This window comes from Haemaphysalis longicornis, unplaced genomic scaffold, assembly GCF_048455015.1.
Source record: "Haemaphysalis longicornis isolate Haplotype H1 unplaced genomic scaffold, Haemaphysalis longicornis Haplotype H1 scaffold_12, whole genome shotgun sequence".
NCBI lineage: Eukaryota > Metazoa > Arthropoda > Arachnida > Ixodida > Ixodidae > Haemaphysalis > Haemaphysalis longicornis.
In genome coordinates this window covers 100581738-100594637 of record NW_027526225.1, presented here as the reverse complement: position 1 = coordinate 100594637, position 12900 = coordinate 100581738, and the positions used below count along the sequence as shown (strand labels likewise).

Sequence of the window (12900 nt, the reverse complement as noted above, 5' to 3'; positions counted from 1 at the left end):
GGTGACGGGTGACGAGAGCCGGGATCCAGGCAAACTCGGAGGAACGTGAGGAACTGTCGATAGGTTTGTAGTAGGCTGAGACGAGAATAATTTTGCGGCCAGAAGGGAGGCGTGTTAAAACTGCAATGACTTCGTGATTACAGGATGAGAATTCGGGGAGGATGACGGGAGAGGTAGCGAAGTGGGACTGTACAAGAACGGCGGCATATCCTGGAGTAAGAGTTGATTTTACTTTGGACCTACCGCGCGTCAATTGCGTGATAGATGGGTTCGTATGTGCAACATAACCGGGGATACTCGGAGTTCCGTGTGTTTCTTGGAGGAGAATAAACGAAGGTTGGGACTGTTTAACCTTCATCAGTAAAGTAGTGCGCTGGTGCTGGAAGCTGCGGCAGTTCCACTGTAGTGCCGTTACTGGGGCAGTCATGAAACAATCTGCGGACGTGGGGGTGGGATCTTTCTCGGGGGCTCTTTGGTTGGGTCAATGGGTGGAAGGCGTGTAATGACTTGTTGTAGAAGTGTTCGTAGTTGGTTCACCTGCGTGTCGATATAGGAATGCGTGTTTTTGCAATCTTCCTGTCGAGCGAGTCGTTCTTGATGGATGTCAGTACGTATAGTTTGCAGTACTTGAGTAAGTTGGGGGTCCAGTCTGGATTTGGAGGTAGGAGTGCGTTTAGTACTAGGGCTTCGAGTGCGCCTTGTGGATGAAGGGGTCGTGGATGTGGACGGCTGGGTGGAGGGCGGTTTACAGGGGGGTGGTTGAGAGGTGGGCGGGAGTCTGGGTTGTTGGGCTCGTTTAAGTTCCATGATTTCGGCCTTGAGTTGCTGATTTTCCGCACGAAGGGCATTCAGTTGAGCAAGAATATGTGCCATATTGTTGTCAGAGTCTTTCGATTGAGAATTACTTTTGGGCTCGTTTGTAATGGTTTGCGTAGTAGGAAGACGAGGGAATGAAATATCTTTTTGCTGCACGAGATCCGCCCAAGAGATGCCATTGGCACGGTCCTTGGCAGGGGGTTTGTTGGGTGGCGTGGGAACTCTTCCAGGGCAGGTAGGGTTCAGTGCAATGTGGCCCAACTCATCGCAAACGACGCAGTAGATGGTGGGTCCACAGTCTGTTGTGTCGGGATGCATTTTCCCACAGTTGCGACAAACGGTTGGAGAAGGACAATGTCGAGACATATGCCCGATGTTATGGCAGTTATAACATACCATTCGACGCGGTTGGTATGGCGACACTTTGATGATGGCCATATAGTATTTTACCACTTTTGGGAGATTGGGAGAGTCGAACGTTAAGACTGCTCTGTTGGAGTGGCCAAGGCGGTGGCATGCTATGATTTTGGCTTGTTCGCAGCGGATCCATTTCAGAATTTCTTCATTTGTTTCATTGGGCTCAACTTCAATAACACCTCTGGACGTATTGGGCCGATACGGGGACAGCTTGATTTCAATTGGAATTGTGACTGAGGATCCACTCTGGAGGAAATGTAGCTGAGTGGCTGATAAGAGACGTTGCGTGTGGGAATCGTCGTACACTGTGATGTAAAGGCAGTTGCCGAGTGTGTCGTACCGGTGGGAAGCTAGTTCGGCAAGGTATGGGTTTGGTGCAGTTGTGCCAATTAGATGGGCCAGGGTATGTTTGGGAATCTCATTGACGCTGATTTTAGCGAGCGGTCTGAGCACGAGCAGAGAGCGTGGCCTACTCACCCGATCAGTTTTGTTCACGGTTCTGCTGGTGGAAGAGGTTGGCCGAGTCCACGAAGCACGGTCATTGAGAGGTCCGAGTTGAGAGTGTGTTTCTGGGTAGTTCAGGGGTGCATCAACAGAGCTGGGAACACTCGGCGGGTGTTGCACGTCGTCTTGCATATAGACGTCCTCACATGCCGCAGTTGGGTCACTATGGGGCGCTGTTCCATTGGTGGTCGATGAACTGCTGGGTGGTGTAGAACTGCGGGGCACCGTTGGAGGGGCAGGCACATCCATGGCCGGTGGCGGCGTAGCGGCGGTCAGTGGGGGCAGCGTAGTAATGACAGGGGTTGTAGACGCAGGAGGTAGAAGCGACGCCGTCTGCAAGTCCAGCACAGGGGGCCGCAGCAGCGCCGGCGGCGCCGACATGATTGCGCCGAGGCCTAATGTGGCAGTGGCGGTGGTGGGGCTGCAAAAAGCCCCGTGGTTCGAAGAAACTGGGGACACTGGGTATCAAAATGAAGCGGGGCGCTTCGTTATCAACGGGGGAATCACTGAGAAGAAGGTGGATGGTAGCGAACCGGGTTTAGAGGCCGTTGAAGCAGGAACCGATACGCAACCATACCGGCAGGTTCTTCGTCGTCGTCTTCTTCTTCCAACCAAGGAAGGAAGGAGCAACGCAGTGACTGAAACACGAGCGACCGCTAGCCGCTATATTTGCAGCGCGCGCAGTAGAGGGAGAGCGGTACGGGGGGGAGAGCGCGCATGCGCAAGCAGCGCGCGCCCTTCCACGCCCCACCGCGCTGCTATCACGCACCTGTTACGCCGAGACCGCGACGGAGCGAACGGGCTGACTACGACGCATGCGCGCGCCAGCTGCTGTTGAGAGAGAGGAGGGAAGGAGAGGCGCACCTGCTGCGGACGCGAAACTGTGGACACCGTCCAACGCAGGAACAGGCGAGGCTAAGAAATGCTCTGCATTTAATAAACAAACCCAATGCACAGTTCGCGGCAATATGCATGAGCTGGGGGCAATGACGTCTAGTAAGCCTGTCTGCGACATATTTTTTTCTTTGTCTCGCTAACGTTTCAAAATTTACTTCAAAAGAGGAAGCAAGTGGTCACTGTACCTGCATTCCGGCTTCCTCGTCATAAATACTTCCATACTGCTCCACAAAGCACTGAGACTTTTCCCGGTATTTTTGTCGACTACTGTTGCTCCACCACTCGCGTAGCCGACCCTTTGCATCATACTGACTCCCTGCCAGAACAAAGAAAACATTGGTCAACGGTTGCGTCCTTTGCTGGCGAAAATATGTTACGCAATTTAGGCCTCTCCGTTCAAGTCATCTTTGTCTCAAAACAATCTCCTTATAATTATATACAAATAAATATATACATGCTCATGGGGGGGGGGGGGGGGGCATTTTGCCGACAATAATATTTTCAGAGAAAATAGCATGGCCCAAGTGAAAAGTAAAGACCGACACTTTAGGTAAACCGCCTATTTTTGCATTGGGTCTTTATCAAGCCTATTTAACACATAAGAATAAACTAAGGGAAGGGAAGAATTTCGAGCAATAGTTTTTTATGTCTATAAGTGCCTATTTTGAATATATGAGATTTCAAAGGAGTACTGACACGAAATTTTGCTGTTACTTTTTTTTCGCTGCTATGCGTGCCTACCAGCCCACTAATCATAGAATGACAGATTAGACGGTCGAGCGCAGCGTAAACATTCATTTACGGCGTCGTTTATTCGTGTCAGTTTAGGTTTCGACATAACGAACGTCGAGCGGCCGCCATGACTGGAGGTATCACGTGACGTCACCATTCTTGCCGTATCGCTGCCGCTCTGGAAGCGCGCGCGAGCGAGCGCACGCGCGCGCCCAGACCGGCCAAGGTCTTCGCCGTCCCCACAGGCCCGGGCAGCATGACGTAAGTCTCAAAGCCATGGCGTGTACACACGCCCGAGCACCGCGCGCCAACCACAGCCAGCACGTCGGCTTCTTCACGGGAGCCCCGACGTCGGCGGTTTGGGGCAAGTAGCAGATGATGCCACGTTGGTCCACTCTGGGCTTTCTCTTGCGGGCGAAGATTAAAATGGATTTTAAATATGTTTCGCTGAACAGTTCGTGTTGAAACTTTCTGAGAGATATCTCCTGATAAAAACGAAGCGTTCTACACAGTTATCTCAGCTTTGAAATTTCGTGTCAGTACTCCTTTAGGTGCCTATTTTGACTATATTGGCAGGAACGTTTTAGCGCCGTAAAAAACCCGTCCTTTGGCGTGCCGGGAAACATTTAATGGCATTTGTAAATCTAGCATTCAGGGAATTTGTTCCAAAGAGTCTTGCGCTCTGTCTGATGTTGACAATTGATAAATTGTACATAGTTACTGAATGCTGTTGTTCCTGCAGCTTGGCTAATCACCTGCTCCTGCAGGACAAAAAGGCTCAGTAATTTGTACAGAAATATTCTTCTTCACTGTAATATCTAGGAGGATTCATCGGTGTTGTGAATAGCTGAGAAGGCTGTTCTGCTCTGTCAACGAATAATGTGTTGCAATTAGCATCTTTCTTCGAAGCGCAGTTGTGTCCTCAGCGAGAAGTTACCGATTGTGCTTCTTCCGCCAGAGTCCATTCTTACACCTTAAAGAACTGAGACAAGTGCGGAAAACGACTACAAAAATTGCTGTGATTTAGCTTTGTTTAACCCTAGTTGATAGCGAAAGCTTCAGTGCCCTGGCTACGCCTATTTTCAAGGGGTGGTCATGGTGTGGGTTCGTAATGATATACAGACATGTTTGCGATGAATACACTGTTTGTTCATAATCTTTTTTCGCCCCACGGCGTTGTTTAAGCATCGTAGCTGTACGAGCGACCACAGCTGGATTTTCGTCTTCCTTAATCGCACGCGGGTCTGCGCCCCACGTGGCCTCCTGGCCTTTCTTGGTTGCCCGCGCTTATCGCTGCAACGGTGCCCTCCTCGCCTTCCTCCACCAGGTGGCGACACGGGTCCCCCGCATGCTTCTGTTCCCTCCTCGCCTCTTTCTCTGCGGAAGGGTTGGAAGCTGGGCTGGTTTGAAAGATATTCTTAGATGAAACCAGTGCGAACCTAAACAAACACAAAGAAAATGGAACAAAAGTTGTATCGATGTGCGTTTGAGAGAGCATAAATTATCATTCAGGGCCCCCACCATCCCATCTTTCTTCACATTGTACGAAGTGTAGCCGATGTAAGCTTAATTTTCTTACCACTGACATTTTATTTAGGCACCGTGAACAAAGGCCCCGCGAATACATGGAACCGTTCCACATAACAGAAAGAGGAGACACGTTTGTCCGCCAAGCAAGCGTGTGTCTTCATCCCAAAAAGGTAGCATATCTGCGTGGGCCTTGACTGTCGCCGGTGTCTATCTAGTTGCTTAATCATCATGGCTTTTCTAAACTTGTTTCACTCATGCGCAGTGTTTTTTATTGTTTTGCTTTGTTTTTATATTCGCCGTTCTTGATGTACACTTTTATTGTTCGGGCAGCGGCTGTCCTTGTGTTCCACTTCCTTTTTCTTTGTTTAAGTTCGCGCTGGTGTCATCCTACATTAAGCCTATCTCTCCCCGCCATCGGGCCGCTTGCTCCGTGCCGGGCGATTGCGGAATGGGGTGCGGTTTGACCTCTAGCTCTCAAGGTGAAAACTGGTCACCCCGCGAAGACTGCCCGAGGTAGCGTAGTGCAGCTTTCGCTAAAAAAAAAAAAAAGCACTCCGGTGGTATTAGAAGCTTCGCAGTCGACGAAAGAGTCGCAGCCCAAATTATTTACACCACGCTACACATGAGAGTTACATGCCACATACGTGTGCGCATTTAACACCGTTTGCAGAAAACATTTCAGCAGCACAGAGCTTGGGCGCCACACTGACTCAGAATGCTAAGCTCATTTAGGAGGTCCAGGACCAGTCCGCCACCATCGCCGAAAGACCACTTGCCTAAATCGGTCTGACATAAAATTCCAGGATTCCCTGTCCTGAAAGAACTGACGGAGCCTCCCAAAGTCCCGGAATGCTCCTCCAACTCCAGCGGACGCTGAGCTTTGTTTTTCCGCACAAAAGTAAATAATGAAGGAGGCGCAATTTCAAGCAGCATATCATTCTGACGGGTGTGGTTTCTCATGGCTTTCAGGCCTTTCGTTTGGGGTCTGATCATCCTGCATTTCACGTAAATCTTTAAACAGCAGCTCTTGTGTGGCTTATGTTCACAAAGAAAACAAAATCTCTTTCTGAGAGAACATGATTTGCCGGCCATTTTTATTAAGTCGAAATATTCTCCTAAAATACGCTGCTGAAGCAAATACGAATTGAGCCAATATACACCTAAACGAGAGTATTTGGGGCTTATATATGCCTACATGGCACTTTTCAGTTATCATTATAGGCGTTTAAAGTTCTTTACGTGCCTAAAATTCCGGTCGCAAGTGATAAGTAATGAGTAAGTGGTTTACCTGTGTCGTCAAAGCCGTGTGTAATCTCGTGTGCAGCGATGCTTCCGATGGCTCCCATGTTAATAGACCTGCACAAACGGACACACCGCAATAGGTTTGCTTTATTATTTTTTTCCGGGTATCAACAAATACACTAAACTGCACTAGTCTTGATAGAGTCGGTTAGTTAAACAGAACAACCGCTTCAATGAAACAAGCGCCTCGCAGTTGGGTGGTTTTGTATTAGCGCAATGTCAAAAACAAAAAAAAATCTCGTCAATCGGAGCTCAAATCTTCCCACCTCCATGTAAAGGTAACCAAAAAATTGCCCCCATCTCCCCGCGAGAGAGTACACGTGTTTTAGCGATCACCACCCAGCTCTTTATTACATTTAAGAATGATGACTTTATGGTCAGTAAAGTGCACAGTGAGCGGTTGCCGCAGCAGTGGTCGAATCTTGGTTTTATCATCGATGTTCGAGAAGAACGAGAGCGAGCGCTGACTGAAGCGCCGCGGAGCGATACCCGCTTTATATTCACAGCGCTTGAAGGAGAGGAGACCGCGGGAGAGAGTCGCGCATGCGCGCACATGCGCACCGGAGCAGCTGTTAACGCAGCGTTAACGCAGCGAAGCGCGCGCCAACCAAGCGCGCCAGCTGTCGTTATGCTAATGCACCGGAGTGAGAGTGTTGCGCACAGCTGTGGGAGAGACGAACGGAGGAGAGTCGCGCATGCGCAGGTGGCGTGCGGACGGACGCCGACGACGCAGGAGGGACATTCCTCAGAGCAAGAGATGCGCTGCATCTAAAATAGACTTGATACCACGAATAGGTGAACAAACGCAGCATCGTCAAGGCATCATTCGGAACAAAAAAGAGACGCCGGCCAGTTGTTCAAAACTAGGACGCCTTCTAAAGCGATTGTACATAACTTGTCGTCATACAGGCCAAGCCAAGACGAGGAAAGTGTTCTGAGCCTAGGATTGAATCTCAGTTTCGTACCTGAACCGTACAAGAAGAAACTAGTATGCGCGGTGGAGAATGCTATCAGGCATGTCGAAAACACTCGTCGCGAAGAGGTCCGCACCCGAGTGGTTGGCGTCCTTCACTCTGCTCAGCGCGGACCTGCCCGCACAGCGTTGACACGTTTGGAACGCGAAGCAATCAAGAGCCTTCGTGAAACAGATGACATCGCGATCCTGCCAGCTGACAAAGGCAATGCTACCGTTCTTCTTGATAGTGCCGACTACGAGAATATGCGTTTTCTGCTTGATGAGAGTGACACGTATATCCTCCTCAAGAAGGATCCGACACTCACGGTGGAACGAGAATTCAAAAACCTGCTGGCCGACGTATTCCTCACCGTCTCCAGGAACCACAAAGCCCTCTACTACAAACTGCTCAGCCACAATGGAGCCGCACCTGCACTTCATGGACTACCAAAAATCCATAAGCCAGGCGTCCCAATGCGCCCCATTGTTGATTATACACGTTCTCCTTTGCACAGCCTGTCGAAGTTCCTGCACCAAGTTCTGGCTGTGCTCGTCGGTCAAGGGACCACTCACGTTCGTAATTATTTCGATTTTGTCGAGAAGACTCGCAATACCGTGATCGAGGAAGACGCCTTGATGGTGTCCTTCGACGTGAAGTCCCTTTTCACGAGCGTTCCGACTGACCTGGCTGTCACTGTATGCACCGCTGCTCTCGAGGCTGATGAGACGTTGCCCCAGAGATCCCCGATCGATGTGCCAGACCTATGCAGGCTTCCGGGTTTTTGGCCTTAACATTACGTACTTCGGTTTTCTACAAGAAAAGACAGGGCACTCGAATAGGTGCCGCTATTTCGGTCATGGCGGAAAACCTGACCATGGACAAAGTGCTGGAAGCACGGGCACTAGCCTCCTTTGCCCCTCACCCGAAAGTGCTCCCTCCGTTATGTCGACGATTGTTTTTGCGCCGTTCAGAAAGACGCAGCGAACAGCTTTCTGGCCCACCTCATCAGTATGGAACGTGCATTCAGTTCACGTTAAAAGAAGAGGCCGATGGCAAACTTCTTTTCCTGGACGTTCTCGGGCCTCGGCAGGGCTAGAGGCTAAGTTTCAGCGTGCACCGTAAGGAAACACACACAGCCCGCTACCTGAACTTCAGCTCCGTGCACCCCGCTACCCACAAGCGGGCTGTTGTTAGCACGCTGCTGCAGCGTGCTAAAAGATGTGTTCGAAGCCCGAGGATGCGGCGGTGGACACGGCAAAGGTACGGGACGGCGCGGCGAATTTACCCAGCGTTCCCTGCGCGAGAGTGCCTGCTCGCCGGCGGCGGCGACGTCGGAGGTACGGCTTTGTCGTCTGCTTTAGCGACGGTTGTTTTGGGCCTGTTTTGGAACAGCTTCGAGTCCAGTGCGCGCTGCCTTCGCACGGCTTGATTAACTTGTTCGACAACACGTACAGGGTAACCCACACCCGACGGGATTAAGTGGCCGCACGGAAAACATAACCTGAGGATTTGTTTTGAGGGCGGGAAAACAGAAACGCCGCTAGAGAAACGCTCCCTCCTGCGCACTGCTTGCCACGAATGGGACTCCGCTTTCTAAATTGGTGAATACCAATTTGGTTGTGTGTTAAGAGGTATTACAAAAGGAGAAAGTAGCAACTGGTTCTGATAAATAGCGATTCTAAAAGTTCCCTCAGCTTTGACGCAATACTCAAATTGACTAAACTTTTAAATCGGTACAAATGGGATCACTAAGCTCAGATGCCGGATCGTTTCGGTGTCTGCGCTTGTGTCGCGCGGTAGTGTAGCCCCAAGCTAGCACGTCAGGATGGCTAGGTTCCACTGTCTCACCCTTCGAAAGACGCTTCCCTCCGTTTTCTTTTTCCCGACTCACGACCGGGCTACAGCGGCAGCATCCGCCGGACTGGCCCGGCAGTGGCCGACGCTGCTGCTGCGTTCGGGACGCCGCCCCCACGAATTCCATGTAACGGCTCGCATAATCTCCGGTTTCACATTTTGTAGAGCCATGTGTGTGAATTCAAGTGATATCGCATGGGCAATTGTTGTGGGTGTCGTTTAAAGCTTTGCTTTCCAACCAACTTCACCGCATGAATTGGAGCCATTTTTTTTAATATTCAGCGCAGAAAGAGTTAATGGTTTGATCGGCACGAAGAATATAGCCAAAGGAACCTTTGAATTACCGGGGGGCTTTGCCGCTTGAAATTATTGAATGTCGTAGGTTTGTGCCTGTGCGTTGGAAATGTGTGCAAAATACTTCAAGTACGCCTAAATCCCACTTTTTGGCTTACCGAGGAAGACCGTACTGGTACATGACACCCTGAAGGACTCCCGCGGGGAACACTGGAAGAAAAGTTTGAAACTTTTATTTTTGGAAGCAAAGATGGGAAATGTTCTGTGGGAAAATATAGGCACCTTAAAAAGGTCTGCGCAATTATATTCATATATCTGTGCTAGCAGGTACCAGGGCACAATCGAGTGTGCATGTATCGAATAAATTGCGCTCCCAGTCGCACAAATAACGAAAAAGGATGTAACAAATTGATGAAACGGTAACATTAGTTCACTTTCCAAGTTTCGTTTCAACAAGCTGTTCGTACTCGACTGGTTCCAAATTTGCCTCCGTGCAAGCATAAATGACAAACTACTGCTGCCGAGTATTGTGGATAAAAAGGGGCTGCATAAGACATGAAGTTTCTCACCCATTTCATTTTTAGTTTCGTAGTAGAAGGCGTTTACAACGGCGGGGCCTTCAGACCAACTAAATGCAACGAAAAAGGAACGACAATTAGTGCGAGAAAACATGCTGCAGTGAGACGTCGTGATGAGGGACTGATATTGCCAAGGTTTTTTTTTTCTGAGCTTGGTGTGTTACAAAAGCATCCTAAGTCCATCATACATATCATAATAATGAGCGCGAAGTCAGCAGTTCTGGCAGTACATGTTTGCTCAAGTCCATCATACAAACATATAATGAGCACGAAGTCAGCAGTTCTGGCAGTACATGTGTGCTCAAGTCCATCGTGCATATACAGTGAGCGCGAAGTCAGCAGTTCTCGCTGTATATGTGTGATTAAGTCCATCATAGACATCATACATAATAAGCGCGAAGTCAGCACTTTTGACAGTACATGTACATCTTTTGCCCCTCGGCCAATTCTTTTATATTAATATTGGGTTAAGCCTGTTATACTTAGTGGCACAGGCGGAGGCGTTTAATATTTTATGTTCTTTTTACTTTGCCTCATAATATCCATGTACATGTGTTCCCAAGTCCATCATACATATCATAAATGATGAGCGCGAAGTAAGCAGTTCTGGTAGTACATATGGGCTCTTGAGTGTACTCCAAACCACATTGCTCTAAAACCTGGCTTTGCGGGGGAATCGCTTCTGACAGGTTAAGTTTGCAGCAAACTTGTTTCCTCTTTGCAAATAAATGCGTGAATTGCACGTAGTTTGTTTGGTATATCAATTCAAGCTAACCTTCCTGGGGTACAGGGGAAAGTTTTGTAATTTGTTAATAGAGTCTACCCCCCCCCCCCCATAATATAGAACTTTGGTGTTTCAAATCATGAGTTGGCCGCTTTATCTGTTTTCTATCATGAAGGATTTCATCCCCTGTATTATGTCTTACTTTTTTGCGAACCACAATGATAACGCCCATATTTGGGCATTGTAGGTATACCAATAAATAAATAAATAAATAAATAAATAAATAAATAAATAAATAAATAAATAAATAACACTTTTTTGGAATTAACTGATATCAAAAACAATTTTTGGCGTACAATTTTGAATTTTATTCACGCGCTTTCAGATACAACTCAAGAGTGATATTGGCCTTCTGTGGTGTTAGAAAATCAATTGAAAGTGGACCAGTTTTATTGCTAAGTGTAAATAATGAGCTAATATAGAGTACACATTATTGGCGCCGTCGATGTCTGTTTGTTTTCACTTTAGTTTACAGCTAAGCTGTCTATGATTAGGATCTAGCAGATTATCTCCGACAACAGAGCGATGTACACAAGAATTGCACGCGAGCGTAGCGCCACCTTGCGGCGCCCACTTAAACACATGGGATCGCTAAACTGTGCGCCGCACCTTCAGCGTATGAAAACATTAATACAGGAATTAAAAAAAAATGTCCTAGGGGATTTACTCTCTGGTACAAGAAGGCTTATGTCATCATTAAAACATCCCAGGCCATATCCACTTGAGTTAAACCTGCGGAGTGGCGAAGAATGCAGTGTATAAGTGTTTTACAGAAGGTAACCTGACGTTTGAAACCAATTTCTAGACGGAATTCGAGACAGAATTTATAGGCGGAGTGTATGAAATCTGTCTCGTCGTCTTCGCGGTCTTGTCGCCTGCGCACGGCTGGTGCCACTAGATCTTGTGTAGCCCTCAAAGATAATCTGCAAACATAAGCTATACCAGGAACACATGGTGGGGGCGGGGGGTTGATACCATTGCTCACAGGCGCCTTTGCATCCATTATGCGGTTTCGATGCTGAGCGCTCGGCGTCTTATTAGGCCTTGGCACCTTGGCGTTTTTGTACACGGAGACGAAACCTTTGCGGGGCAGAGGTATACAGCTTTGCTGTAAAAGCCTCGTTTCTTTGAAGCGCGAAGCGTTCTAGCGGTAGGTTTAAAAAAAAAAAAACGAGTGTCCCGGTATTTAGTACCGTTACTACACGAGACGACGACAGGAGACGCCGACAGCCGGAGCCCCTCACGTTGAAGATGATGATGATAGCTATTGGTCTCCCCTTTGAAGCGGGGTGATGACATGTCATCCTACCAAAAAGGACTAGTATACTCGTGTTTTACACTCTAGGTTTAATACTAGCGCGGCTTAGTTGGTTTAATACTAGCCTGCTTTGCCCCTAATATGTCTTCCCCGCAGCGCATGTGTGCTAGAGGTGAAGCCGACTTTAAGAAAGTTGGTGTAACGTCGGTCTTAGGAAGCTGGCTTTTCCAGACTGCATGGTCAAGCGTACAGTTGCATGGTCATGGTCTTTGAAGTGTGGTCATTTAAGGAGGGAGCGTGATTACAGAAAACGGATCTAACTCATGTATTCGCGAAAGTACCTTGAAAACAAAAACTATATAACAACTATCCGCTAAAAGAACTCGACTGTTACGCGGAGTTTCATTTACTTTACATATAGTTAGTCCACAGAGCGCTTGTAAACGTTACAGAATTACTGCCTGCTGCCAATACAAGCCATCTACGGAGGGAGTACGGTTATACGACCCGGCTATATAGGTTGTTTTACTGCAACTACATGGAAACATATATGGCAATTAGGCGCTAAGGCAAATCTAACCTTCCACACCGCAGCTTCGCTGGTCATTCTCCGCGGAGTATAAGGACACAAAATTTTTGTGCGTAGTTGCTAACCCGATGTTCCAAGCGCATTTGCAAGTTTCTGAATAAATTGTTAGCCACTTACGTGTTATCCGCGTCGTAAGTCTTTCTGAGTTTGTCTAGCATAGTTTTCCGGTTATTGGCCTTTATGCTTCGCCACATTGACAGGAACGGGGTACTGATGTTTAGTCTGGGGATCTGAAAAATTACCGGCACCTATAATGTTTTTACCATGAAGATGCCATCTGGGATTAAGGAATTCAGGATGAATGCATCAAACACATGTGTAAGACTGACCGTTCTGAATAGCTTGATGGATACTAATTTTAAAGCTTTATACACTGTCTTAGCGCAGTC

General features: G+C 48.2%; 1 protein-coding gene and 1 long non-coding RNA gene across 3 annotated transcripts in view; one reads left to right on the top strand and one right to left on the bottom strand.

Moving 5' to 3' along the window:
* Nucleotides 1-12900, top strand: part of LOC144163104 (uncharacterized) — a 350313-nt gene that overhangs the window by 197010 nt on the left and 140403 nt on the right. The window lies entirely within an intron of this gene.
* LOC144163098 (neprilysin-1-like) overlaps nucleotides 1-12900 on the bottom strand; it is a 107308-nt gene that overhangs the window by 48489 nt on the left and 45919 nt on the right. For both annotated transcript variants that reach the window (XM_077693900.1, XM_077693901.1), the window contains 5 exons: nucleotides 12629-12741; nucleotides 9872-9930; nucleotides 9461-9512; nucleotides 6185-6252; nucleotides 2820-2950 (listed from right to left, as the gene is read on the bottom strand). In XM_077693900.1, the coding sequence (XP_077550026.1) occupies nucleotides 2820-2950; nucleotides 6185-6252; nucleotides 9461-9512; nucleotides 9872-9930; nucleotides 12629-12741 (423 nt within the window). The remainder of the gene's footprint in view (nucleotides 1-2819; nucleotides 2951-6184; nucleotides 6253-9460; nucleotides 9513-9871; nucleotides 9931-12628; nucleotides 12742-12900) is intronic.